The 27,888-nt window shown below is 32.7% G+C and overlaps 6 protein-coding genes across 8 annotated transcripts; 2 read left to right on the top strand and 4 right to left on the bottom strand.

Annotated features, from left to right (window-relative positions):
* The first annotated feature begins 1,604 nt into the window (after positions 1 to 1,604).
* On the top strand, positions 1,605 to 6,556 carry LOC130612120 (uncharacterized). 2 transcript variants are annotated; one of them, XR_008975390.1, is made up of 6 exons: positions 1,605 to 2,264; positions 2,826 to 2,945; positions 3,303 to 3,449; positions 3,554 to 4,254; positions 5,234 to 6,422; positions 6,504 to 6,556. XR_008975390.1 is itself a non-coding variant. In XM_057433409.1 (5 exons), the coding sequence occupies exons 1-5, from the start codon at positions 1,913 to 1,915 to the stop codon at positions 5,588 to 5,590; spliced, it is 1,677 nt and encodes a 558-aa protein (XP_057289392.1). In that variant the 5' UTR covers positions 1,605 to 1,912; the 3' UTR covers positions 5,591 to 6,556. The 2 variants fall into 2 exon arrangements, 1 of the variants encoding a protein (XP_057289392.1); XM_057433409.1 differs by having other exon boundaries at positions 5,234 to 6,556.
* A 1,070-nt stretch (positions 6,557 to 7,626) lies between these two features.
* LOC130612121 (UPF0489 protein C5orf22 homolog) lies at positions 7,627 to 12,036 on the top strand. Its single transcript, XM_057433410.1, has 3 exons — positions 7,627 to 7,931; positions 9,752 to 9,813; positions 9,956 to 12,036. Exons 1-3 carry the CDS (start codon positions 7,712 to 7,714, stop codon positions 11,120 to 11,122), a joined length of 1,449 nt encoding a protein of 482 aa, XP_057289393.1. The 5' UTR covers positions 7,627 to 7,711; the 3' UTR covers positions 11,123 to 12,036.
* Positions 12,037 to 14,521: 2,485 nt separating this feature from the next.
* LOC130612053 (uncharacterized) lies at positions 14,522 to 18,982 on the bottom strand. 2 transcript variants are annotated; one of them, XM_057433342.1, is made up of 6 exons: positions 18,753 to 18,982; positions 18,337 to 18,474; positions 17,805 to 17,881; positions 17,021 to 17,088; positions 15,264 to 15,339; positions 14,522 to 14,830 (listed from the first exon to the last, which is right to left on the bottom strand). In XM_057433342.1, exons 1-6 carry the CDS (start codon positions 18,829 to 18,831, stop codon positions 14,669 to 14,671), a joined length of 600 nt encoding a protein of 199 aa, XP_057289325.1. In that variant the 5' UTR covers positions 18,832 to 18,982; the 3' UTR covers positions 14,522 to 14,668. The 2 variants fall into 2 exon arrangements, with proteins under 2 accessions (XP_057289325.1, XP_057289326.1); XM_057433343.1 differs by having other exon boundaries at positions 18,337 to 18,423.
* A 102-nt stretch (positions 18,983 to 19,084) lies between these two features.
* On the bottom strand, positions 19,085 to 23,974 carry LOC130612050 (delta-aminolevulinic acid dehydratase-like). Its single transcript, XM_057433339.1, has 12 exons — positions 23,842 to 23,974; positions 23,637 to 23,687; positions 23,399 to 23,495; positions 22,939 to 23,077; positions 22,787 to 22,870; positions 22,381 to 22,469; positions 22,111 to 22,166; positions 21,437 to 21,524; positions 21,192 to 21,278; positions 21,076 to 21,105; positions 20,277 to 20,376; positions 19,085 to 19,595 (listed from the first exon to the last, which is right to left on the bottom strand). The coding sequence occupies exons 1-12, from the start codon at positions 23,952 to 23,954 to the stop codon at positions 19,537 to 19,539; spliced, it is 993 nt and encodes a 330-aa protein (XP_057289322.1). The 5' UTR covers positions 23,955 to 23,974; the 3' UTR covers positions 19,085 to 19,536.
* A 313-nt stretch (positions 23,975 to 24,287) lies between these two features.
* Positions 24,288 to 25,945, bottom strand: LOC130612051 (cyclic AMP receptor-like protein A). Its single transcript, XM_057433340.1, has one exon. The coding sequence runs from the start codon at positions 25,798 to 25,800 to the stop codon at positions 24,847 to 24,849; it is 954 nt and encodes a 317-aa protein (XP_057289323.1). The 5' UTR covers positions 25,801 to 25,945; the 3' UTR covers positions 24,288 to 24,846.
* A 962-nt stretch (positions 25,946 to 26,907) lies between these two features.
* Positions 26,908 to 27,873, bottom strand: LOC130612848 (cyclic AMP receptor-like protein A). Its single transcript, XM_057434192.1, has one exon. It carries the CDS (start codon positions 27,871 to 27,873, stop codon positions 26,908 to 26,910), a length of 966 nt encoding a protein of 321 aa, XP_057290175.1.
* Between the last annotated feature and the right edge of the window lie 15 nt (positions 27,874 to 27,888).

The following is a 27,888-nucleotide window of genomic DNA, read 5'->3' as shown; positions in this document are numbered from 1 at the left end:
CATTTAAACACATCACTTGATTGTCGTCTTGTCTTAAAATGGCAGTTACCTTCCTATACAATCAGAGCATCGGGATGACAAAATATTTAGCTACACCGAAGTTCATATCCGGTCTGCTAAATTCCTCTTTCAAAAAACTAAAGTTCTATCTAGTTATTTTATATCAATATTCCAATGGTTAAAATACTGGAATTAAAAGCATTATCGTCTCATGTCTGAAAGACGGTTGAAATCAATAAGTTTTTACTTTCGCTGCATTTTTATCATGCACAACCGATCAACTTTTACACCAACATAAGTTTCTGATCGACAAGGAAGGATCCGAAAACGCAAAAAAAGTATAAAAAAAAAACCTTTTCAATTTCTTTGACAATAATCACATTTGAATATCATTGACTGTGTGTTTGTCAGTGAAAATCATTCATGGACCTCTTAATCATAAGGGCATTGGTTTAGTTCACACCAGCGTGTCCAAAAATGTCGTCACGTACCTGTGCGTTAACCTCCTCATGCGAGATAAAAAGTTTTTTAATTTTTTTAATGTAATAACTATCAAATATATTTGTAAAAGATTCTTTCGATCATTGTCCACGCATGCCTCTACTATAACAATGCTTTGATATTAGTTGGGCAAAAAATTGAATGAATTCTCCCAGAATTGAAGTGTAGAATAATTAAGATTAAACGAGGCTCAGACAAAAGCGTGATTCGTATTGTGAACATAAACGCGAGAATTTTCCGTTCTTAATGCTATTTTAACAAATAAAATTAAATATTACGAATTGAAATAGATCCATCTCCTTCCTAAACACTTTTTTTTACAATCTCAGCAAATCTATGTAACAGATTGGGTATTAAGTTTATATTATTATATAGTTATTTTATTACATCTATCCATCTAAAATTAATTATATATATGTAAAGTAAAGAACAAAGGCTTTTAAGTGACCATGTTTTCAATTTTTTGTTCACAGATTACTTAAAGCTAATCAAAGCTTGTATCCCAAAACAAAAATAGAGTAATCTTAATGGCATCTCATCAACACATAACGGGGGTAATTAAACGTGATTATAGTAGTTTTGTATACTTTCTAAGTGGCACGGAGAACCCCCTGAATTTTTTATTAAGTATAGAGTTTCGTAGCAGCTGAGGATGACTAACACATTTGATTTGTCATGATTTGAGGTATTTATTTAAAATTCGTTTTAATTAGCTATACTTGAAGATATGTGTAGATGTTGTACAACCAAAAAGCGACATTTGTGAGCAAAAGTTTAATTTCATGTTTATCTTTTACAATATTTTATTTTATATATTTTATCTTTTGTATTATATCTGGCCGTTCGGTGATTTTATTGATTGTAATGTTCCTTGTTGCTTGACTAAACTAATAATGACGTCATATAAATACATTCTGTAGGTAAGATGTCTACTTTGTAAATAAGAAAAGCATGTCTACTTTGTAAATAGAAAAGCATGCCTACTTTGTAAATATCAAAGAAATTTTTATAGCCCATAGAAGAGTCTTCAGGGCTCACTTGGATCTCCTTTTAGTACAAGATCGCCTAAAATTTATAAACATTAGAGACAGTTTGGCGTAAAAATTGACAAGAACCTTTATCCTGGTCTACCAAAATTTTGTGCTATTCAGAATGATAACCGCTGCCAGAGCAGTGCAAAGGCGAATTTGCGAACCAGGTCATATGACCAATAACTAAAACAATTAAAAACATATGAAACTCGCTGTACATCTATCAAACGATGCAAAGTTTCTTAAGGCGCGTGAACAATATGAAGAGTTATATAATGAAAGTTTTTGCTTGATAAAAAACAACATTTCACACATCTCTTCTGTTGTGCAGATAACTATTGAAACAAATAATAATATAAATTGTGTGGTGATCATAGAAGATGTCAGCCTACTATTATAAAGGAGATGACAGGAACCATAGAGGAGATGATAGGTACCTTAGGGGAGACGACAGGTATCTTAGGGGAGACGACAGGTATCTTAGAGGAGATGACAGATACTATGGCGGGGATGATAGATATCGTGGAGTCGATGAGAGATACCACGATGATTCTCGTCAACGTGTTGGGTTTGTTAATGGTCCACCGGAACGTGTTTACGTAGAAAGCATCCAGAAGTCAAAAAACAGACAGAAGATCTACTTGTTGTTAGCTTTAGCTTTCTTCTTGGCAGCTGCCACAACATTTGCGGCTGTGTCGACCTCTTTACCACCTTGGTGGGTGCAAAAGAAAGGTAAGTATCTGCTGTTTTTTAGTACTCCACCATAACAAAATTTTTGCTTCTTGCAAAAAAAAACGTCTAGATCTCTTTTTTAAATGCCTGCCAATTTTTCGTAGCTTTCTGGTAACAAACGTCTTGTGCCATATTGGTAAAAAAAGGTCGGTAAAAATTGACTAAATTTTGACTCAGTGACTAATATTTTACTATCCAAAGTTCTTTACTGGCTTTTTTAGCGAGCAACCAGTTTTACTAAATTCATTTTTCGCCAATTTTTCTTTTCTATTTTGAGGTTAGTTAAAAGTCAAAATGCCTCAAAAATAAAAAGATGGTAAGGTTGAAGGTTTCAATTTTGATGGAATTGTGAGTGTAAAAAAATGTTGCATACGCGATGGTTTGTTATCAATTTGTATTTCCAACATAGATTGCTGATGAATGAAAGAAAATTGTTTTTGTTACTTTTATGATGTTGGTAAAATTAAGTTAATAATAAATTACTACATTTCGTGCAAGTGATTTCCATTTTTTGACTAAAAATTTTCTATAAATGTTGCATAAAAAGTATATTCGTACTAGGTACACCAGAATATGAGTGGTTACAGATTGGTTTATGGAAATATTGTGTGAAGTCTGATCCAGCTGGTGGATGGTCATGTAAGAAATATGAGAGTGGAATGCACGACACACCATGGAATGGTAAAAAATGTTTTGTTGTTATTGTTGTTGTTGTTTTCGTTGTTGTTTTCGTTGTTGTTTTTGTCGTTGTTGTTAATGTTGTCGTTATTGTTGTTATTGTTGTTAATGTTGTTGTTGTTTTTGGCGTTGTTGTTGTTGTCGTCGTCGTCGTTGTTGTTGTTGTTTTTGTCGTTGATGTTGTTGTCGTCGTCGTTGTTGTTGTTGTCGTTGTTTTTGTCGTTGATGTTGTCGTAATATCTACGTCGCCGTCGCCGTCGCCGTTGTTGTTTTTTTTTGTTTTCCTAACACACGGACAATAAAAACGTTATTGCTGTGAATGATGCTCCCGTTGTTCCTTCAATGTTTTTTTTCTCTTAGATATGGGTCTCGTCCAAAAATTAATGATAGCTGGCACAGCTGTGTCTGCTTTAGCATTCTTTTTTACGCTGATCACAATTCTTGGTAGAAACACTCCTTACTTTAAATCCTACATTTACACGGTGGGATTCTTGGCTTTAGCGTCAGGTAAGTGTTATTCCATTTTTTCAACTTCTTCCTCCCCTTTTTCGGTCCACATACATCAGCATTAACCGAAGACGCTACCAATATTATATTTTTGATATTTCTAGCTGTGTTATTTGGAGTTTGCATCGCGTACACATCAGAAGAAAAGACAGAAAAAAAACTTGTTCCAGGAGCTGTTCTTTCATCTGTTGGAGCAGACCTAGAATCATCAATCATGTTTTACTTCGCATGTGTATCTGCAGCATGTGCGTTTGTAGCTGTCATAATCCCAGCAGTGTTTGTTTTTATAAGTGATGATTACATCGAGGAGACATACCCTGACACGCCTGCTAATATGCTCCAATTTGAAAAACCCTTCACAGAATCAAGTCGATGGGATGACAGATACAATCAAGAAATATTTGAGAGAGAAATCTCGCGCCGTGGAAGGAACATGATTCACCAACCAGAGAATTACGGAAGACAAGAATTAGCCTATAATGATGGTGGTTATAGAGAAAGATATGACTACAACGAGCAACCAATAAATATGCGAGCACCTGCACGACCTTATTTAGAACAAAGAGATCTTGAAGTACCTAGAGATATTCCTGAATACAGACCAAATCTTAATCAAGAGAGAAATATTCGCAGAGATCGACCAAACTATCAAGACACGAGACAAACTGTATACAGAGATAGAGGTATCATTAGTAGCCCTGATTATCCTATAGATGGTTATGAACAGAGAATGAATCAAGTGTATAACAATCAAAGCTATCAGGAAGCTCCCCAACCAGCTGTGATCAGTTACAATAGGACACAAGTAGGTTCAAGCTACCTTTTTTGCGGCCCTGCAACCCTGTAAAAGGTATAAAGGACTAAGCAAGATTTTGACAGTACACCGTATTTACTCATTATTTTCGCCTTTCTAGTAAATCCGTTTTTCTTTCTAAAAGCTGAAACGCTAACCCCGCAGCGAAATTATATAATAATAAATACAGTAATTGCCTGTTCCTTTAAAAGAAGAAGTTACAAGTTAGATGTGATGTAAAACCACGATAATGATTTGACATCACACAACCACGAGTTTGTTAATTATATAATGCGATTGTTTTCTTATAAGGGAATTCTACGTCAAATTTCGATCAAAAATCTCGACTCAGAAAACTTTTGCTAGAAAATAATTTGAATGTTAAATTCGATACAAAAACTCGCTCTTTTCAAGTAAAAACAAAAGCAAACATAGGGGTTTCAGTAGACAACAACCTGTTTTTCTAATCTATCGTTGGCGAAAGTAAATGCAACGAAGAAATCAGAAACACTATAAACACACAATGTTCGTATCGCTGTCTCGAAGTCAGAGAAGATACAAGCTGCCCTAGGGACGAGGTTGATATCAGCATTCTTTTCTGCACGTATTGTGACAAAGCAAAATACATATTCTCTTATCGATTTTAAATGTAAGTTGAAATCTTTCTACTGACTCTCAAACAAGCAGAAAAAGAAAATCTATATTGTAAAACTAGTTGTTTGTCTGCGAGGCAATTTTAAATTATAGTAATGACCCCCGCCTAGGCAAATTCATAACTTTATGTAAACAGGCGGCAAGAATGTACAAAATATAGATTCGGAGAATGTGTACAACGAATTTTCCACAAGAAAGTAGAAATCATCAAAGCGCATGCTCAGGAAGTTTTTTTCTTGAAATTTTTCGAGCAGACTATGGCATGGAACTAAACCTTTACACTTAAGAATTTTTTTGTTTTTTGTTTTCGATTTTTACTTTAATAACATTATTTTAGGTATCTAATTTCGCTCAACCACCTAGTTACGAACGTCACCAATCTCGTAATTCAAACTACATCCCAATGACGCAAGTACCACAATCACAACCGAATTATCCTTTTCAGCCAGCTAAACCTTATCAACCACCTGTATCTCAACCTCGCATGGTGATCATGCCAAAACAACAAAATACTGCGCCTCCATCTGTCCAATCTCCACCTGTCCAACCTCCACCTGTCCAACCTCGACCGCGCCCTACGAAAGAACATACAAAGAAAGCAAGTAAAAAGTTGAACAAGACAGCCCAGTATATGCAAAGAGCACAAGACAGAATTAACGATCCGTATGAACTATACTTTGATTCAGAATACTAACAATTTTACAATTTTAAAGTTGTATATTATGTACAGATTTCGCATCAAAAGAAAAGTCGTGGCCAGATATCCCTAAAACAAGATTTCTATTTTAAGGTCACTTTGTACGTACACAGGGAGATGACCATCACGTAAATCCTGTAATAAACGCCCGCCTGCCTTTTAACGCCCCTTTTAACCATCCCTTTTTAATAAATAGTGGGTTTGTTTATAAGAAGTAATTTTTGTGAGAAGAAAGCAGATTAAATACACCTTTGATAGAGAAAATATTAAACCTGTTGTTTGAGAATTGGTAATATGATGATGCTTAGTTTTCGTATCATTTCAGATTTAATTTAAAATGAAAATCCTGAGGTTTATAGCCTTAAAATATTAAATAAACGACTAAGGCGTTTATAAGGAGTTTTACAGTATACAGGATTTAGCATTTTTCATATCAACAACAATTGTATTTTTAAGTTGATTTGTTATTTAGCTTTGTTGCAATTTTTTCAGACACTCAGATTTTTTAGATACTTATTCTCTCGTCCTGGTTTTACACGTATATCAAACTTTCCTTATAACCAATCCATGACATAACGACAGCTCATCGATTTTAAGAACTAAATTCAGTCCCTCCTCTCTAATGAAACCTTTGATATAACAATTTTTCGTGTTTTTTTATATTGAGAGTTTATTTAAACTATTCTCGATGTATATTTTGCGCATGAACACTTTTGACAGTTAGTTTTGGTTTTAGCTTTTACTTTCTTATCATTCCTATTTTTACTTTTAATATAGTTACATATTTTTTTCATTTTACACAGCATCCTTTTTGTTATTACGTTGACAGGTTAACTATTCTCGGTAGTTTTAATATAGTTACATATTTTTTTCATTTTACACAGCATCCTTTTTGTTATTACGTTGACAGGTTAACTATTCTCGGTACCGCACAGTTTAACCAATACACTACAACAAATCTTATTGGTGGAATTATAACACCCCATTCTTGTCTCCAGGGCTCGTTGAAACAAGCCTCAAAGGTGTATCTAAAAAGCGTCGGGGAAGAGAAAATACGCAACTCGGGTTGAGCAAGGTATTCATTCTTTTTACCTTCTCCCATGCTCCCATTCAATTACAGCTGAAGTTTGCGGAGATGGTGTAGTGGTAGCGCATTCGACTTGTAATCATAAGGTTTCAGGTTCGAGTCCCCACTCCGGCGCACCCTAAATGCAGTGTTTTCAACCCGTTTGGTGCCATCTAATGACCGCTAACCGGCTTGTGTGGCAGGCAAGCAAGTTAGAGCAATGCTATACGTATCTCTGGCGGTAATGTAACATAGTTACAGTCGGAGGGAAAGAAGAGCTAACCGTTAGGATGAAATCCCCAAAGACGTTAAAACGTCCCGTTATTTACTTGCTTACTTACTTGCTTACTAAAGTTTAGAATGTCAAAAACTTAACTGAAAGGATCAATGTATTAGTGTTCTGCAATTTGAAAAGTTTCTGAATAACGCCAGCAGACCTTGTTATAGAAGACTTTGCTTCAGTAGTTTCGACAGGCAGGCTTCAAAATTTGTCAGAAATGTAAAAAAAACACTCAAAATTAGACTGGTAATAGGGAGTTGCTTGGGTGTGACTATACAAGCTCAAAAACTGTTTAATATTCTAGCTATACATTATTTTTTATACAAAATATGTATCATTATTTGTCATACCAAAAAGACGATGCAACTTCTGCCAAAACCTGGCTTTTATGTTCGCTTTTAATGACAAAAAAATCATAAAGAATCGTTTAGACGAAATTGTTTTTAATAAGTTTGCTTATTTTAAAAATATCAAAAATTTACTTTTTGTTTTATCAGGATAATTTTAAACACGACAACAGGGAGTTCTTTCTTTTTTTGAAAAAGAAAGAAACAAAGAGCCCTGGGATCGAGGTTGAGAAGATTCTTCCTTTCTCTCTCAACTGAGCGTCAAAACTAAGCATCTAAAACGAGCCACTGCGAAGAAGAGTTAATGATAACGTAATATAAATATGTAATTGAGAAAGTTACTTTCATTCTGTGGCTATGTTTACCAAGATATATTGAAAGTTTCACAAGCTATTCGTTTAGCTGAATCTCACTTGTAAAAAAAGATGGGAAAGGCGATTCGTTTTAAAAGCAAGTATATTTTGTTTTTTGGATTGGCTTTAGTAGCTGTAGGTTTGTTTCTCTATTTGAATTTGGAGAAAAGTATACTTGGTAGAAGGTTTCACAGAAGGAAATTAACATGGGACAACACATATGAAATAAATATCAAATTAAAACCAAGTAAAAATGATGTGCCTGTTGTAATAGTTGACGAACATAACGAAGGTATACATATTTTGTTTTAATTTTTTATTTCTTTCTTAGTTTGTTGTTTTTATAGATATTTAATATTGATTTAATACTTCAAGTTTGGTTTACACTATGAAATAACTTAAACGAGATTAAAAGCACGTTTTTTAGACCTCCTCCCCAGTGTTGACAGTGAGAGCTTTGGCTGACAACGGGCTTTAAACAACGCTACTATACTGTCAATTTTCTTTATTTTTGTCTTTTAATATCTAATATTTTCACTACAAAAAACGCGTTCCTGTTTTATTTCCCGTCTATAGAAGCGGAAATTTGGAAGGCAAGATTAACAGAAATGTTTTGTACATTCTCTTCGTCGCAGAGCTTTTAAAGATTTTTGTCTTATAAGGAACTAACTTCGAATTTAACTTTTTTCAGAATTTCTCAAAAAAACTTAACATAACAAGAATTTTAGGCCGAAAAAAAGCCTTGCATGATTTTTTTTTATCATAAGTTAAAGTTAGGTAACTTTGGGGTTGCTTATGACAAGCGGAGTTGTTTCAAAAGGACGCACAGTTGGGTAAAATATAAGTAGGGGACTAAAGCTGAAGTCCGAAAATCGAGAGAGATGGAAAAGCGAAAGGTTCAATAAATGTCATCTATATTATAATACCCGTATACGTCTGTCCGTCCGTCTGCCTGTCACGCAAAATGGTAGCTTAGCTGCGCAATAGCGAGAAGCACGCAATGCGGTATAAAAAGGACGGGCGAACCCGTGGATTTTCCACGGGCTAACGACTAGCAAACAATAAAGTTTTTCAGAATATTTACGAATCGCCACTAATAATTACTATTACTTTCAAAATCTTATCTATCTCTAATTAAGTACATCCGCTTTCTTAGCTACATATTTTACTCAATCAGGGAGCAATCCTTATGTGTGGAATTGTTGATTAATAAATATAACTAATGGAAAAAGTTAAATTTTAAATTGTTTTATTAACTTATTTTTTGTATATGGGCCTATTTACACTAAACTGTGATATTGGCAGTTGATATTGACTGTGATACAGTCGGTCACTGCCACATTTATATAGTTGAATGGAATTAATTCAGAAAAATATTTTTTTCTTTTTACTCAGCAAACTATTAAATTTTATCTCTGATTCCTAATTCCAACTTTTACCCGTCGCAACAAAGTGGATAAAAATATATTGCATTTGATATTCGTGTTTCCGTAACATCATTTTCTAAATTGGCGGGGGGTCCGCGCAGAGACAGACAGACGACGGCTATTATTATAGAGATACACACGAAATGTTTACTTTGAAAATGTTGATTTATATGGAAAGTTTTTTTTTTAATTAACATATATAGTATATGTTAATTAAAAAAAATAAGGGATATTAAACAAAGACGAGAATGGCATTTGATGATCACAGCCATCAGAATAATTAGCCAAGATATTTTGAAAAATGAAATTATTGCCACAAAAGAACAACTAGCTGCGCCGTTTGATCGAGTTTCTAAAGAAATTTGCTCGATAAAAAAGCTGATAACACTTAAAAGAGAGACAAAATTATTTTTACTAAAAGAAATTAAAGTAAATTCGATTGCTTTCATTTTTCACTTATTCTTGTTTTTTCATAGCTCGTCTAAAATTCAAATTAAAAGATTTAGACATGCTAGTAGCTTAGGTCTTTTTATCCCTTTCTAAAATTTCAAAGATATGGTTGGAAGTGTGCACGCTACACTTTTCATTCAGTCTATGTGGTGTGCACGCCACACTTTTCATTCAGTGTGGATATCAGAGTTTATCAAATTAAAAGTACAAACGAACCAATCAATTTTTTTTATAGTCATTCCCTATTGGTACAAAGCTGTCGAGCAGGGAATTATCCGAAGCAAGGGAAATACACTGGTATGACATTTTTACTTCTTGCGGGTAAAGTCGGTTTTAATAATCGGCGTTGCCACATAAACGAAAATACATGTTTGTAGCTACAACAAAATGACCTTTGTGTAAGTCTTTTTAGCGCACTGCTTTTGATTCGTTTCCATAGATACATATAGACGGTCATTCAGATATGGCTACACCAGAAGAATACGAACCACTCCAAAAATTTAAACATAAATCCCCGTCACGTGACAGTGAGTTTTTACCATTAATGCAGTCCAATGACGTGTTTATAATATCCGCCATAATGAAAGGTTTGATAAGTCACGTGGTTTGGGTGAGACCATCTTGGAATGAGGGAAGCAACTACACATCTCTAATGCACTCATACGTTGGAACATACATGCGCAATAAAAACGAGAAAGTAATTTGCGAATGTCAAAAACCTGTATATAAGCGTTCAACCACCTCTTCATTCTTATGTACATATCTAATTCGGGAGGTTGATAATGATATTACAATACCACAGAATCAATGTACAAAGATTCGTTCTTTCACATACATTATGGTGAGTGAAAAAAAGTTTATGAGGTTAGTTGATTTAAGTAAAGTAAAGAACTTGTTCGTTGATATCGATGAAGATTATTTTGGTGTTGAAAGCGGAGTTCAAAGTTTTATTGATACTGGCATAAGTTTAGAAACTCAGAAAGTAGTAAACGAAGCATTAGCTGAACTGTATTGTCCAACCTCGACAAATGTTGAACAGATTTTGAATAAAGAAATTCGTGACATGTTTTTACAAGTTAGCAAACTTGGCCATAAAAGCACGGAAGAATTAGCTTTAACGTTTAAAAACGAGTTATACGACAGAACTAAATCCTATATTTGTAAAACTACTCCAGAAAGAATACAAGAAGAAGCCTCGGTGTTATTCTCGTCTTTAAAACCAAGAGAGATTCGCGCTTTGTCAAAAGCAAAGTATTGTTTACGAAACAGTCCGAGATTGATGTTACCCTCATCAGAATTTTTTCTCTGCCACGGTACAATATTCCCAAATGATACGTTAAACCAAATCTACATAGGGTCATCAAATGAAGTAAAAACAAGAGGGAAACAATTAGTGAATATGCTGAACTTTATATATAATCATACACAACCAAGATTTTTCACAATAGCACGGTCACTTCGAGATGGATATACACCAAGACGACAGCAAAGATATATCGAAAGTGTTATATTGGAAAGTTTAGATGAAGTTTTTAAAAAGCATGGTCAGGTAAAGAGAATAGTGTATGATCCGTATCTGGTGTTCGGAAGTGAAGGCTGGACTTAGTTTCTGCGGTGATGGTAACTTCAACCACGACACAGGTTGTGTATTGTATCACTTTGTAAACACGTCACACTTTATAATCCCATCGCATTTTGTAATCCCATCTTGTTATCCCATAAAAATGAGTGAAATTTTGTAAAGTTGTTAAACATGAAAATGCTATTTGTAAGTTAATATAAAAACGAAATATTATTTTTATTATTAATATTTCTATTATGCACGAAAAGTAATCGTATTATTTCGTAGAACTTATTTTTGCGAAAGAAGTGCTGTAACGTACTTGCTGGGGTCTAAGTAGCCGTACGGCATGTAACACTATAAGTAAAAGGTAGCCATAAGTTATGTAATGAATGTGTTACGACTTCGTTACAATATACGTCTGTGTTATGCATAACTAAAATACGATTAAAACCCAAGAGCCTTGTCTCGCTCAGTCCAGTCATAACAAGAAGTAAAAACCTTTTATATATATATTCTAAAATGAGATATAATTTTTTTTATAGTTGTATATAGTCCAAATCTTAAAAAAGTGTTGTCAAATATAAATTCATTTGTAGGTATATATTTTTCAGACCGGAATATATGTAAAAAAATTTTAAGTGATTTTTTGAAGCGACTTCATTAATAAACTAGTTGTACCACTAAATAGTTCTCAGAGACGATAATAATGGTATTGTCAATTATACATGTTAATTAAAGAGTTTTAGTCTGTTAAATGTTGAAAAATAGTCTAAACTTCCTTTTCGTCACCAGTTCTTTTTGAGATTGAACCTTAAAGAGATCTGGGGTTGAGAATAAATTTTACAGCTAAAGCTAATGACAGCATTTCTGTGTTGAATTTACTTGCGGCAAATATGTATGGACTCAGTAAAATTTTGAATAATTTTAGCTATTTTGAATTTATATTATCTTTCTCATGTTTTCTTTTTTCTTAACTTATTATTTCATTGATGCAAAAAAAAACAACTTATGATCTGGAGTATTACAAACTAAACAGCTATTTGAATTCTTTCCTGTAAAACCTTTTTGAAAATTTTACAACGAAATATTTTGCCGCTAAAAAGTAGGACCGGCTTTTACTTTTCAGCAAAAAGAATTTTTCGAAGCAAAATGAAAAATAAAACCGCACAAGCTCATACATTTCGCCGGCGAATTTGCCGTCCAATTTGCTTAGTAGAAATCAGCCTAGCTTTCGCGTATCACCTGGCTACCTCGTGTTAGCCCACGTGGAACATGCGTGTGTTTTATTCGAGGGACAAATGTTCTTTTAAACATAATCATTGTTAGGTGTCATTGAAGAACTAAAAAAAGAAAGACAAGGAAAACAATTTTCGCAAATCATTTTTTACGAAATTAACTCTAGTAAAATTTTACGACTCGCCAACTTCGCGGTGTCAACGTGATATTTGGAAAAACAAATATAAATGAAATTTGAACAAAAAAGTTTATTATGACACGATGATTGGCTAAAAACTAGTCTTCTTTTGTAATAAGACTAGCAATGAAATAATAAAAAAAAATACAAAATCAATTTCCATTCAAAAAAGGTTTAAAAAAAATGTTTCCAAAAACGGAATCTTGAAGAGGTGTTGTTGCGGTAAATTCACGGTCAAAAAATGTGTTTAATAATGTCAAAAAGAAAGAAAGAAATATTCCTCCTACGTAGAGGTTCTGTTAAGAATTAATTGGCACGCACATTGACAGTTTCAAGCACGTGCCATGGAGAGTCAACCTCATCATCCGTTATTTTCGCCTTGCAACAAAAGAAATTCTGCCACTGCATAGGAATAAAGATTTATTCAAAATGAGAGAAAACCACCAGGGTGAATCCATAATGAAACATATCTCAAGACCTACAGCTCAACAGGTTGTCGTAAAAACAGTACGAGAAAGGAAATTCGTTTTCCGATTCAAATATAGCGAACTGCATTATGGATGCCTAGAAGACCAAAATTGTCCAATGAGATTCAAGGATACCAATTCACAATCGCTACATCATGCAAAAAGTCACGGGTCAAAACAACCCTATTATTGCTCACATTGTTCAAATCACAATTTTATTAAAAGTTTCGCACGAAGCGACAAATAGAAAAACACAGAGCTGAAACTCACCACGAAGAATTGAAACAGAAAGAGAAATAACGAGATAAGAATGCATCTCGTGACAAGAGATCATTTCGAGAAAACGGGAAAAAAATATCTAAGAAGACAAGAATTTAAGAAAGACAAATAAACTGTGTAAGAACAGACTTCTGATATTGCTAACGTCTAAGGTACGTGACGCTATGTGACGTCAACAGATCGAAAGTATGCAAATATTGTACCATACAATCTCTTGTCATCTTTTTAGCGTTCTTTCTATAAGAGTTCACCGTCTAAGCGCCCTCTCTAATAGAGTTTACCCTGTAATCGCCTGAGCGACTATTAGACTTTATACCATCTCGAAGAAGCTTTCAATAATAACAGAAAAAGAAGTTTTTTTGTTTTTTAAAGTGAATGACATTTAACTATTTTGTCTCGCTTCTTTAATACGAAACTACAATTATGGCCAAAAAGGATCAAATGGTCAATATACTGCAGCAGACAAACCTTACTATTCTTGCACACACATAAACCAGTTGGACAGCGTTTAAAATTTACTAGTAGTATTCACTAGCGCTCCCGCACAATGAAATAATCTACGAAAATTGACGCAACAAAAATTAGCTTGTTTCAAAAGTGTGAATTTAACCAAATTAAAGTATGAAGTCCGCTGTTAACATTGACAAGTGAATATTGACAAACAACCAATGTGATCACTTGTATTGTCCAGCCTTCATGAATCCTTCTGATGTGTGTATTTTATTGTGTTACGGTATTTTAATTAGATCCAGACTTTTCAATTCCTTATACACAATAAGACTTAATTAACATCACTATACTGTCTGAACTTGCCTTGTGTAATTATACCTTTAGTTTTGCTGCTGTTCTCTTGCAAGTAAAAATTCCCTATCTCATCTTGAAAGACAATGTTTAAGTTTCAAACTTGTTTCTGCAATAAACGTAAGCATATTTTTAGTGTCATTATATTTTTTAAACATATCCCGACTTGACTTATCCGTCGAATTTTTACTTGCTTATAAAAAACATCTGGTTCATGTTTTATTAAATTTTGACCACGATTGTAAATAATGTCAATGAAGTCTGTCCTTTTATATTTGCAGTCCTCCAGTAGGAAGAAAAATTGTTAACTTTGAAACAAAGCTTGTCATAATTCTTTTCGGTAAAAATATTCGTTAAACGAAGGAGAAGATAGGTTTACCTCTCCTCGCCTCCCCCCTAGGCTAAACCAAGCTTGGCCATTATGCTCAATTTTTTCTTTTCTAAAATGCTGGCGTTACATCTAAGGAAACATGTAAACGGTTCTATAGTGCTTCGGTTTATATTACTTTTCTAAAATAGCAATACCATATAAATATATGGCATACATTACAAAGCCGGAGATCAGAAAAGGAGTTATGTTCCACTCAAAACTTTTAGAGAATCATCCACTCGTCTTTTTTACGACTGTTACGTCGTCTTCTTAATCTTACACGGTTTAGGGGAAGGTAAAAGCTTTTCCTCTGAATTGTCTTTTTCTTTCATCTTCTTTAACAGCTCTTTAGGATTTGAGTCGGAAACGAAAAAGTTAATACTTGGTGATATGAAGCCTTCATCTTTAGAATTCTGTATCTAGAAGAAAAAAAAAGAACTTTCGCTAATCTTGTTGACGATTCTACACGGGGCGAATTATGAATAGCGAATTCGGCGGCTAATTAGCTGCGAAAAAATTTTTTGATTTACACGAAAATCAAAAAATATAAGGCAAATTCAAAATTCTGGATGTAAACACTCTTTCGAGCATTAAAAAAAGTTAATTTTAATTCTCTCAACTAGATAAGTTTTCCTAAAAAAACACTTATAATTGTGTTCCGATTGCTTAAAGGTTTACAACAAAATACTTCTCCTCTTAAAAGTAAAAACTCTACTTTTCGGGGACGCAAATTTTTCGAAGCAAAATGGTACGGGCATCAATAATAACATATCAAAATTTGGCTTAATTTTGTTCGGCTGAAAAGATTGGTAATGCAAAAATATTTTTTAGGTCCAGATTAATTACACTTACCCAATCCAGGAATTTATCATAATAATTGTTCACGTTCAACAATCCAATTGGTTTTTTATGCAAGTTTAACTGGTACCTGAAAGTTATGACAGAATGGAGTAAACATCAACAACCGTTCACAAAAATTGAGAAAGACAACCCTGTTTTTGGTAAAAAAATAACAACAAATCACATAGAATTTCCCCCTCCACTGTCAACTTAATGTTGAAGGCCTGTGTGAGCATATTGCGGTCAGTTGCACTGGGTCAGACCGAGGAGCAACCAACCAAGATAGCATAGCAAAAACGAAGGGGACGGGGAATTTTGCGACTAATTTTATAGGTAGATGAAAGCTAAATAAAATGACAAAAATAAAATATTAAAATATAATACGAACTCAATATTGTAGTGGACGAAAAAATTTGATGCAAAGTTAACTATTTGTTGAAACGGTTTTTTATACCTTCATATTTATTTCAAAAAACAACAGGTATTCCTAAATTCGACCTAATGATATCGTTTTGGGTCAACTATCCTAAGGGGACAAATTGTTGGAAATTCAGTTTGCAAATTGGACCCTGTGATTTGTGAAAAATACTGAACAGCTTGGCATAAAAGGGAAAAAGAAACTTTTTTCAAATTAGTGTTTCTACAGTGCAAGTTAATAACTTAAACTGGTAGGCCATCGTGAAAACGTTTAAATGTGCTATTTTTAGGTTGTTTTCCCAAAAAAGAAATATTTTGCCTAATAACTTGCGTAGAAATTAAAATTATGCCATTCTCTTTCAAGTGAACTCTATTTCATTTCCAAAGAGCTATAAAATGGCAAAAAAAATTAAAATAATTTAAAATTATTTTTTGATGATTTCTGAACTCTAAAAATCAGAGTGAATTTTATACTTACTTACAGTTTTGTAACCGTAAAATGCTTTGTAGCATGAAACATTTACCTATTTACTCCTTACATTTTCTTGCGATTTAAAAATACTATGTTATCAGCTACGCGTTTCGTAAAACGTATTTCTTTTATATATGTTGCGAGGATTGTGATAAATTCGGGAATAATGCATAATAACTGGGGATTTATCATATCCCCCGTGACATATATAAAAAGCTAGCTATTTAAGTTTTTCAGAAATGGACACATTAGTGAAACTGATAACCACCAAAATTTCTTGTTAATGAATTGGTGAAAAGCGAAAACAAGTTAAAGTCAAGTCACTCAAATATAAACATATCTAACGCCAATTGGAACACAGCAAATATAACATGTCCACCAATCAAATAATTCATGATATCCAAACCCTACAATTTCATTTCTGTTTCAAGTATTTAAATCGTTCATGCATTATTTTTTAGTTTAAACTTAATTACAAAATTTGATTGGTTAAAAGAATTTAAAATGATGGAGGCGGAAATTTTGTGAAGATTAACAAACGCATTTTTATGTCTAAAAACGCAAAATAATTGATTTCGAATAGGCATGCGATATCTGCTTAATATTCAACGAAGGTACTTTTCCGTTTTCCCCAAAGGAATAGGGTTAGAGTGGGCGAAATAACGAAAATAATTTAACGAAAACCTATTCTTATACAATGACATCGCCTATCCAGTTTTCGCTGGATGGTATGGGTTAACCCGTAGCTGTTCACTTTCTAAATATCCCCTCGCTTTGCACTGAATCCACGTACTCATTATCATGAAGCGAACTTCAAGCAATTAGGACTCAAAGTTAATGTCAAAAAAGTAATAAAAACAAAAAAATATGTTATACTCACCAGGTTATAATTTCGAGTAGTTCTTCCATTGTTCCAAAGCCACCAGGTAACGCAATAAAAGCATCAACCTAAAATTTTGAAAATGGAAACTAATTCTTTTGAAAAATACAATATTACATATTATTATATACCCGTAAGCAAAAACAGCCATTGAATAAATAATCGTATTCCACCCGTATTATTCAATGCTTGTGACGTAACAATAGTTTTGACAAAACATTCGTAAACGCATGTTTTGATTTTATCCTTTCCGCCTCATTAATTTTTATCGTAATTAACTGTGATTGGTTGTTTCTTAGTGGTCCGTTTTCTGATTGGTCGATTTCCAAACACGTGAAATGGCGGGAACTTTTTTGTCGAGAAAATTCTTTTTAACATGTCGATTTCACAAAAAAATGTTTCGATCTACGATTTCCAAACACGTGAAATGGCGGGAATTTTTTTGTCGAGAAAATTCTTTTTAACATGTCGATTTCACAAAAAAATGTTTCGATCTACACTATAAAATGAAACGAAAACAAAACAATCACAAAACAAAATAAGTAATATTAATTATAACAATCTCTTTTGGGTATATAATAAAACATATATACAATAGGTAAACATAGGTTATTGGATTTATTAACCCTCGGTGATATTATATTCAACGACGCGCAGCGGAGTTGAATATAAATCACCTCGGGTTAATAAATCTCAATAACTTATGTTTACCTATTGTATATCTACTTATTATAAGTTAATGCGAATTATCATTATTATACGAATTAATATTTTTAGTTTTTACCTTCTCAGCCATCATATGTTTTCGTTCATGCATCGTTTCTGTGATGACAGTTTCACCATATCCGTCATGTACTTCAGCTATAAATGAAATTCGATTAAATGTAATGATATTCTGATTTCATATCTAAATGTCCACAATGTCTGCAGCCGACTTCTTTAGGCCATACATTTTCCTTGATTTCAAAGTTTGTTACCACCACACGACAAATATACCGACGAATACAATAACAACAGCAACAACAACAGCAACAACAAAAACAATAACAACAACAACAGCAACAACAGCAACAACAACAAAAGCACAACAACAGCAACAATAACAAAAGCACAACAACAACAAAAACAATAACAACAACAACAGCAACGACAACAAAACAACAACAACAGAAACAACAGCAACAACAACAACAACGACAACCGCACAACAACAACAAAAACAATAACAACAACAACAGCAACAACAACAACGGCAACAACTAAAATAACAGCAACAACAACAACAACAACAGCAACAAGATAGTAAACAAAAATACCATGTAAGTGCTTGCTGATGATCCCAACGACATTTCCACCACCTTCATGGACGGTTTTTGCTACCCTTCCCATCAAACCAGCTTTTCCTGAACCATAAACGAGTCCGATATTTTCTTGAAGCAAAACTTTGCCCAGATCTATATACCATATTTTTTTAAAAACAATAACAACAACAGAAATACATTTCCTCGTAGGTTTTTTCAACTATTTCAGTTCATAACTTAAATATACTTTTTGATGTTTGTGCAAAATCTGAAAAATGCGCAAATGTAATTTTATTACGTACAAAAAGATGTGCGAAAAAATACAAAGGATTTGCCCCATAAATATACATCCTCTTTTTTCGAAATAAAATGTAAGAAAACATTTCAAAATTTAAAAACTGATTACGTTTGCAAGATGGAAAAAGTCTTACCTTCTGCTGATTGAAGATAGTCAGGATGCTTTCCATCATGTGCGCCACAATATACTACAACATTCTTGATGGGACGCATTTGAAATCTAAACCTACTGCGATTACTTGTCACTGCTGAAACACTCTGTTTGAATTATAAGATCTTTAATAAATTTCTGCTTGTTTTGCCACCACTTAACTGATCGACTTGAAGTGTAAACAAATATTTAGCTATTTTTAAACTTGCCTAACGAGCCTAAAATTGTATATTTGTCTAACGATCAACGATCCAAAATAACGTCAGATGAAAATCCAACAATGCTGTTAACGGAGTGTAGTAACAAAAATAACGCTTCAGACAGTGAACAATGTATTTTAAATTAAAAATATCTAAGACTAAAAAGCAGGAAAATATATAAGGAACAAAAACATATGAACAATTTTCCTGTTCTCACAGTAAAAACTATATAAAATGTTACTTCACTTTACATTTCATAAGAAGGTTTCTTTATCATCGTTATATGAACTGTGTTTGTGTAATCTTATCTTATACCAAGTGTTTAACGTGTAACGGGACAAGAAGTTTTTCTAATTTCTAAAATATTTGAATAAGCGCCCCTCAAGAAATTTGGTCAAATAACAGCTTTTGGGCGCATGTTAGAGAGGGGCGCTTAGAAAAAAAAATTACAAGAAAGAGTGGGTGTTTATTCAAGAGACGCCTTTTTTCGAGAGAGCCGCGTCATCGAGCATTAACGTTAACAATTAACGTCAATTTTCAATTCAAAAATATCTAAGATATATCAATTTATTCTTTCAGCCATTTCAGAACTTGAGGTGCGTAATACGTGATTAAGATATCAGCGCCTAAATATACAACACAAGAAAAACACAATGTTACTTTAAATCTATATTTTCAAAGTAATCTGAATACAAACAAACCTGTACATAGATTTTACGGAATTTTACAACTTCTCGAATTTTACGTAATTTTCATGACACGTGTACATTTTTAAACTTACATCAGACTTAAGTACTTGAAGGGGAAAAAAGTGTTTGTAAAAAAACTTTTGTGGTTTTGGGAAAATTCGTAAAGTTTTTTGTATTGTTCAAACTAGAAATGGTCTCTAATCTGTAATGATTGTATGAGGTTTAAGTAAGTGAAAAACGTGAACACGTTTATCTGGGTACAAATGCACAACAATAAAATATTTTCATTTCGACCTCAATCGCAAAACATTTTTTCCCCAAATAATTTAATTTTATATTATATTCCCGCAAAAATAAAATTGCTACGGTAAATCTAAGTCGCAACTTTCTTCTGTACTTTCTTCTCCATGTTCACCTTCATTTCGTTAGGGTGAAAATTTCACAGAGTAACTCTCTGTCAAACAGTAATTGTTTAATAATCTTTTTTATATAAAAAAATAAAAAAATAGAAGACTTAAAAACTCATGGTCAATCCCCTGACTTGTACCTATTACTGAAAAAAACGTTTTTTTAACTCCCCCCAAAAATTTAACAGTTACAAAAAAAATTAATACTAACCAGCTCGATGCATTGACTCTAGTGATTCAAAAACAGCTTTCTTTAGTTCGAACGCTCCATGTTGGCTAGCGTAATACAACATAGCATATTCTCCAGAAACCTTAAAAGGAACAATGCATTAAATAATTACTTTGGGCCTTAAAACAAAATGTTCTGATGACAGTAAAAATTTCTATAGTGGTTCCGGTTTAATCGTTTTCTGAAACTTCACCTTCTTTTGCTTCTTTTGCTTCTTCATGTAAACAAGTCGTATACTGATAAAGACATATCCACACTATTATTATTATTTGGACCCAACGTTTTATTATAGTCCGAAAGGGACCACCTTGTATACTAGAAATACAAATTCTTTTGCAATTGCCATAGTTTAAATTAAAACACTTAAAAAGGAAAGAAAATTACTTTTTAAGAATGTATAGTTTTTAACTCTACCTGGTGTACGTATTTATATAAATATCCTCATTTCTATTTTACTGAAAAAAACGATTTAATAAACTTTGGGGTGCTTGCTTGTATATTGTTTTATTTTTTGCCCGGCATATCAGTGTGACAAAATTCCAAGTAATTAAACAAATCTCTTTTGAACCTAATTCTTCACATTCCTGAGGACATGATGACGTCATTAGCAAATATTCTTACGTCAACACTTTTTCGATCAAATTGTCACCAAAGGCTCAGGCAAAATTTCCAATGAACAATAACCGTTGAAATTACCGATGTGAGTTGGAATGGGACGAATCAATTCCTCATCAGCATTAAAGAGGGTCAAATAGCCCAGCAGGGATAGAGTAAAACATACCTGATAAATGGCTAACGGATGATTTGGATACTACAGAAAAGTAAAAATATCGATTAATAAGAAATACAATAAAAAACACAAGCTCAATACCTAAATGTAACAGAAGAAAAAACTACCTTCGTTTTAGTATCTTTTACAACATCCAGATATATCATGCCTGGTTTCACCATCAAAATGTCTGCCTCTTCCTTGATATCACGTGACTGAAACAAAAATAGATAATGATTTTACATATATAATTTTACCAAAGAAACTAATGACTAATGACTGGGATGTCGGAATAACACACAGTTTTGACTTTATAGAAAAAAAAAGTCTTATGAGTACATAATGAAGATAATATAAATCTCAGTTAACTCACAATTAATCGGTTTGCTAATCCAGATGCCCCGGGAGGTAATTGGTAACATCTACGGTCACCGAAAGTAGGAGCAGAACCAGCTGCATCTCTAAGTACAAAACACAACAATAAATCAATAAAAAAAGAACGAAAAGAAAGAAATTTTGTACTAATATAACCCGAAAAACTATGGAGAAAATTTCAGAAGTTAATAATATTCTCGACAAAACCGAATTAGAAATGTCTGAAAAGCGTCAGGTGGCTGATTGATTTCCTTATTAGTCTAGAGAAATACTCAGTTTGATACCGCCATAAACTAGATACAATTCCATTACCTGTGTAGGTCGCAACATACATTTACGAATTTATGTGGTTTTCAGACTAACTTGGTTACGTTGTTATATTTTGCAGACCAGAATATATGAAAAGCAACCCCCCGTGCAAGTAAGATTTTAAAAAGCTACTTCGTCAAAAAAACTACTTTCACCACTGAATAGCATTCAAGAGGAAAATATAAACATGGTTTTATATGTCAATTTTACATGTTGCATCACACAGTTATAACAGTCAAAAACTACTGTTATTAAACGTAGTTAAAAAAAGGTAAAAAGTCCAGTTTCTTTTTATCTTCAATCCCATAATCTATAAAATTTGATCTTCACTAATCTCTCAAAACTCGTAAGATATATTCTCACCTAAACGGTCCATAGAAACAAGAAGCAAATTTAGCTGAGTAACTCATAATACTGACCTAAACATGACAAAAATGATTTACATCAGTCGAACAATTTTACATTCGCATGTTGAACGTATTATTCTAAGACATTTTTAGGCACAGCCTTACATATAGAAAGGCTGGACAGAGGTGATAGTACGAATAACGTTAGTATTAGAATGGCGTTATAGGAGAAGAACAACCTCTGCCTCGAATACAATCTCTCTCTGTTCTAAAACAAGAAGCCTACCTTGTTTCTTATATTATCTTTTTTTAAAGCATCGCTGATAGCTTTTATTCGTCCGTCCATGACATCTGAAGGTGCCACAATATCACAACCTAGATATGACATAATAAGACAGAAAAATGAAAGGCCTGCATACAACAACACTATTACTCTGACACACACAAAAATGAAAAAAGCAGGGTTGTAAAATATCCTCAAATATTTAAGCCACAAAGCGTAATTTGGAATGCTGCATAACTCACACATAGAATTAGGACACAAAATCTTCCATAATAACAAAAAAAACTTTGTAAAGAAAAAAGTATGTAATAAGATTTGCAATAAGAAGTACTCTAGCGAACCACAGTTAATTAAGAGATGAAAAATCAAAATGGAGATTGGAGAACATAAACAGAAAATATAAACGAACCAGCATGGGCATAGGATAATGCAGCATTTGATATCAACTCGACACTTTTTCTATTGTCAATCACACCACTATTTGTCAAAACGCCTAAGTAAACGAAATAAATAAGAATAAAAACAATAAACAACAACAATTAAAGTTAATGACAAACCTACCACAATGACCATGTGATGTATATCCACATAAACAAACATCACATGCAATAGTAAGAGAAGGAAATTCTTGCTTTAAAACTTTTATAGCTTGAAAGACTGGATTATGGTGTGTTGAAATAATGTTGCTGCCCATATCATCCTAACGGATAAATACAAGAAATGCACAAATTTATTACAAAGTATATGTCTATAGAGTAGGAATTTCACCAAAGATAAAGAACAGGACTTAAAAGGATAGTATTTTTCGTGATTTTATAAATAATAAACGTGTTTTTTATATGCTTTTAAAAGTATTCAGAACACGTAAGAAAAATATCATACATATCACAAAAAATAGGTAATGCATTCACTAAATATGTCACCAACAAATTATTGAAAAATGCTGAAAAACATCAACTTTGGAGTGAAGTTGACATTTTTTTTCTTACTAAATATCATCTCAAACAACCAAGAACCTAACCTTGTGTTCATTTTTCATTATCCCAAATAATAAAACTGTTCTTAAGCCATCTTCAACAGCAGGTCGGAGGTGTTCTTTGAGCTTGTTAGCCCCAATTCTAAACACAACAGAAACCTTAAAATGCAATTCTTAGTATAGTTACAACGAAACAGTGTATTTGCTAATATAACAAATGCCACACCCACTCTGTTTTTACTGCATGTCATATGATAAATGTTCAGTAGCTAAAATATGTTACCTGTATTGCCCTGGAAGACGTTTTATTTCTTCAAGCACATTTTCATCTGAGCTGAAAGTACATATTAGATAGAGAAAATTGCAAACTAACCTGATACAACTAAATGCAATCGAATTCTTAAAAAAAAACATGAAGTTGATCAAAGCAAGCAGTCTTGGGAGCAGGCAGACAAAAAAATATGTCAGGTTTATAAGAAATATCTAACCTGATAAAAATAGGATAAATCAAGCATTGAGGATCGATTCTGGATGTTCTTGTTTGCCAACTTCTCAATGTGTCATTAAAATAACCACCTTGTATTATTTTATGTGAAATCATCTGTTGGAAAGAAATGTTAAGATTGGTTCAGCAAGATTTTTTTAAACACAAAGGAAACCTCTGATCAGAGAAACTTTTGTTGTGTCTGATCACAACAAAAACATACCTTTCTCAAACAGACAAGATCAGTTTATAAGATGAATTATATTTTTATTTATATGTTACGTTTATTTCACAAAAAGGTGAGAATTGCTACAAACATTCGATGCCAAGAACCAAAAACGAAAACAGAATAAGGTAAAGTTCCAAACTTAAAATTCATGGGACGATCGGTTTTCTTTCCTGAACTTTTTAGGAAAAAACCTATTTTGGGTAAGGATTAGAGGTTAGAGGTTAAGACAAGTCTGATTTCTAATGGTTGATGGAATGGAACCAGCAATTTTGTAAGTTGATGATACAGTTACAAAAAAAATGCATTAATAACATTTCACAAAATGTGTGACATATCTGTGTGGACAAACTGAAAAAGTGCAGGTTTAAATAAATCTCTTTTTTGATATAAAAATAAAAACTTAAAGGGGAGGTATAGCTATAATATGAAAAGTATTGATACTTTCGAAAAACAGATGTAAATATACATAATGAAAAAGTTAAGAAAATCAATTCAGTGAAGCTAGTTTATACCTATTTTTTCTTTTTCTCAGCAATAACTAGCAATTTGCTTGCATCAGATTCATACATATTTGGATAAAAAGTACAACAGATAAAGATAAGCCAATAAAACAAATTAATTTCGGTTTTAATACATATAGAAAAAGTTAAATTAAAAATATTTTCTATGATGAATGCTTTTAATGTTTATGATGTAGAAAAATTAATAATAAATGTTCCACTTTAACAAAAATTAATGCCAAGTACATAAATGGCTTTTAGTTCCTCTTGTTTATTAATCTCACACACGTGGATCGAAAATAGATTCCTCATCATCCCCAACATCATAATTATGAGTTACGTGAGCCGTTGAGGAAAATCGCGACAAAAATGCAGACTTAATTTGATTCCATGTAAGCAATGACTGAAATTCTCCATAAAATGCAAATGCGACTGCATTTAGTGCTCCAACAGAAGGACTAAATATAACACTAAGAATTAACAGGAAGTACTTTGGTAACTGGTGCGGGTGAACAGCATCTTCAATACGATAAATTAACGTTGGGATAGTCAATATCAAGTAAATCAATGGAAACGACGCTAGTGGCTTCACCTCTTTTAGTAACATTGCATTATCATGTTCAACTTCTGCGTTGTATGTTCCACTCCAACGACCACTTCGCACAAAAACTTTTAGGACAATATAAACATAAGCAAACACTAAAAACAGGATTACTAAGAAGATTGGAACATACCAAGTACCAAATCTTAATGCTGTTGCATCTTGTTTAATCCAACACCAAACACATGCAGGACCATATTTTTTTCCAATAAATGGTAAGCTAGCCCAAAAAACTGAAAGCAGCCAACAGATCAGGTGATACCATTTCTCGAACTTCTCTGTATTAACAACTCCTCGAACAACCAAAATAATATTGATTGTGATGCACAAAACCCATAACAAAGTAGCCCAACCAAAATATTGCATAATAAAAGCTTGGAATTGACACATGGTATCATTTTCATACAAGTCACCCAGTATAAAACTAAAGCTTTGAAAGGCGGCAGATATGCTAAGAAATAGAATTAATCTTTGTACAAAATATTTGTATGTTTTGAACAGCCATATTAATACAACGATAAATATGCAACCAACTAGTGATAATGCTGAGAATGTACGCTGCAAGGCAAGTATGGTTTTGCGTTGATGTTTTTCTGACCAAATGCATGTGCTGACCACTTGGGAATCATTCATGTTTAATCTAAAGCTAATCAATAAAAGTATAAAAATATTTAGATAATAAATCTAGATTCATTTACTTTAAGAAGAGTCATGAGAAAAATAAATATGTACATTTGCTTAGTCTAATTTACTCAGGATTTCTGCGATACTTCTTATTCCATTACTATTTCCGTAAAATACCACCCAGATTTTAGACTTTCATTCTAGTACAGATAGGTTTTTCAATATACTTTTGAATAATATAAGAAAAATAATACAAAATATGAATTAAATACTCATAATATTGTTACAAAAATAACAAAGTATTGAAAAATACATATTACAATGACAAACTTCTTGGATATATACATGTTCATATCAAAAAACTTTGATATTTTGATTCATAGTGTAAAATAAAGCAAGTCTTATGAAAAGTTAATCTAAAAAAAAATAAGTTCAAGTAGTATCATGTATTCTCTCAACACAGCAGACAGTAAACAAACAAATGCTAGAAACTAAAAAAATCTCAAGAGATGTTAGTTAAAACCAAGAAAAAAAATCACAAAAACATTTGTTTTAAGTAAACGCATGCAATAACATTCTTGTTGAATTAAAATGTTCAAATAAAATATAGTTAAGAAGCAATAACCAGAAAGCCAATCCTACATGAAACCATAAGAAGTCTGTAAATAAAGTATTTGTTGTGAATGAAACTAATAAATAAAAGTTGCATAACTACAAAAAATATTTTTAAATAAGATAAATAGTTTATTCTTCTTAAACTAATCGGAGCTCAAAATATAATTAATTTACTCAAGTACGTTTAAACAAGCTATAGTAAAAAAAAATCAGTTGGCCCTTCTTAGTAGCATTCTATTAATTAATTCTATTAAGGGATTACATTTTTTGAAAAAAACGTGCTACAAAAAAAATATGGTTTAAACTAAAAAATACGAAGAAAGAAATTAAAGTGTTTTGTTACTAAAAACATAAATATAAGAAAATTACACTACAAGTATATAAATAAATGTAGAAAATTATGAAAAAAATACAAAATAATAAATAAACCAATACTTGTTGTCTAACGTACATATACAACTTCTCTCGCATTAAGTATTAACATCTTTTCTCCCTTCACTGTTAATTTTCATCATGAAAACTTTCATAGCTTGCTTGCTCTGGCAAATTCTCGGAAACATCATAATTATGTGTCACATTCGTAGTTGAAGCAGCAAAACGAGACTTCCATGCAGATTTAATTTTGCTCCAGGTCAACAGAGCATGAATTTCCCCATAGAATGCAAACGCAATTGCGTTAAGACAACCAACCAATGGATTACAGATTGAACTTATGATTAAGAGAACATAACTTGGTAGTTTTTGCGGATGTACAGCATCATCGATGCGATAGATGGTTGTAGGAATAGTCATCAGCAAGTATATCAAGGGGAAAGCAGCAAGCGGCTTGACTTCTTTCACTAGCATGACATTGTCATGTTGAGTCTGTGCATTGTAAGTCCCACTCCAACGTCCACTCTGTTTCAACACTTTAACAAATACATACAAATATGCAAATGCTAAAAATAAGATGAGGACATAAACTGGAACATACCAAGTACCAAATCTGAAAAGAGTTGCATCCCGTTTAATCCAACACCAAACTCCAGCTGACCCATATTGATGTCCAATAAACGGTAACCCAGACCAAAAAATGGGAAGAATCCAGGATAGGACATGATACCATTTCTCAAATTTGCTTGTATTCGAAAAACCTCTTACAACTAAAATAATATTAACGGTCATGCACACTACCCATAACAAAGTGGACCATCCAAAGTATTGCAACATAACAGCTTGAAATTGACAAACTTTATCACTGTTATGTAAATTACTGATTAAAAAAACCAAACTTTGAAATCCTGCTGCAACACTGAGAAAAAAGATCAACCGTTGCACAAAATACTTGTATGTCTTAAACAGCCATATTAATGCAATAATGAATATGCAACCAATTAGGGAGACAGCTGAAAATATACGTTGAAGAAGTAGAACAGTATCACAGCGTTGTACTTTTTCTGGCCACATGCATAGTGACGTGTTATTCATTGTTAATCTAAATGA

Source organism: Hydractinia symbiolongicarpus, chromosome 10 (assembly GCF_029227915.1).
Source record: "Hydractinia symbiolongicarpus strain clone_291-10 chromosome 10, HSymV2.1, whole genome shotgun sequence".
In the NCBI taxonomy this organism is placed as follows: Eukaryota; Metazoa; Cnidaria; class Hydrozoa; order Anthoathecata; family Hydractiniidae; genus Hydractinia; species Hydractinia symbiolongicarpus.
Note: the sequence above shows the minus strand (reverse complement) of the source record. Positions and strands in the feature narration are given on the sequence as shown.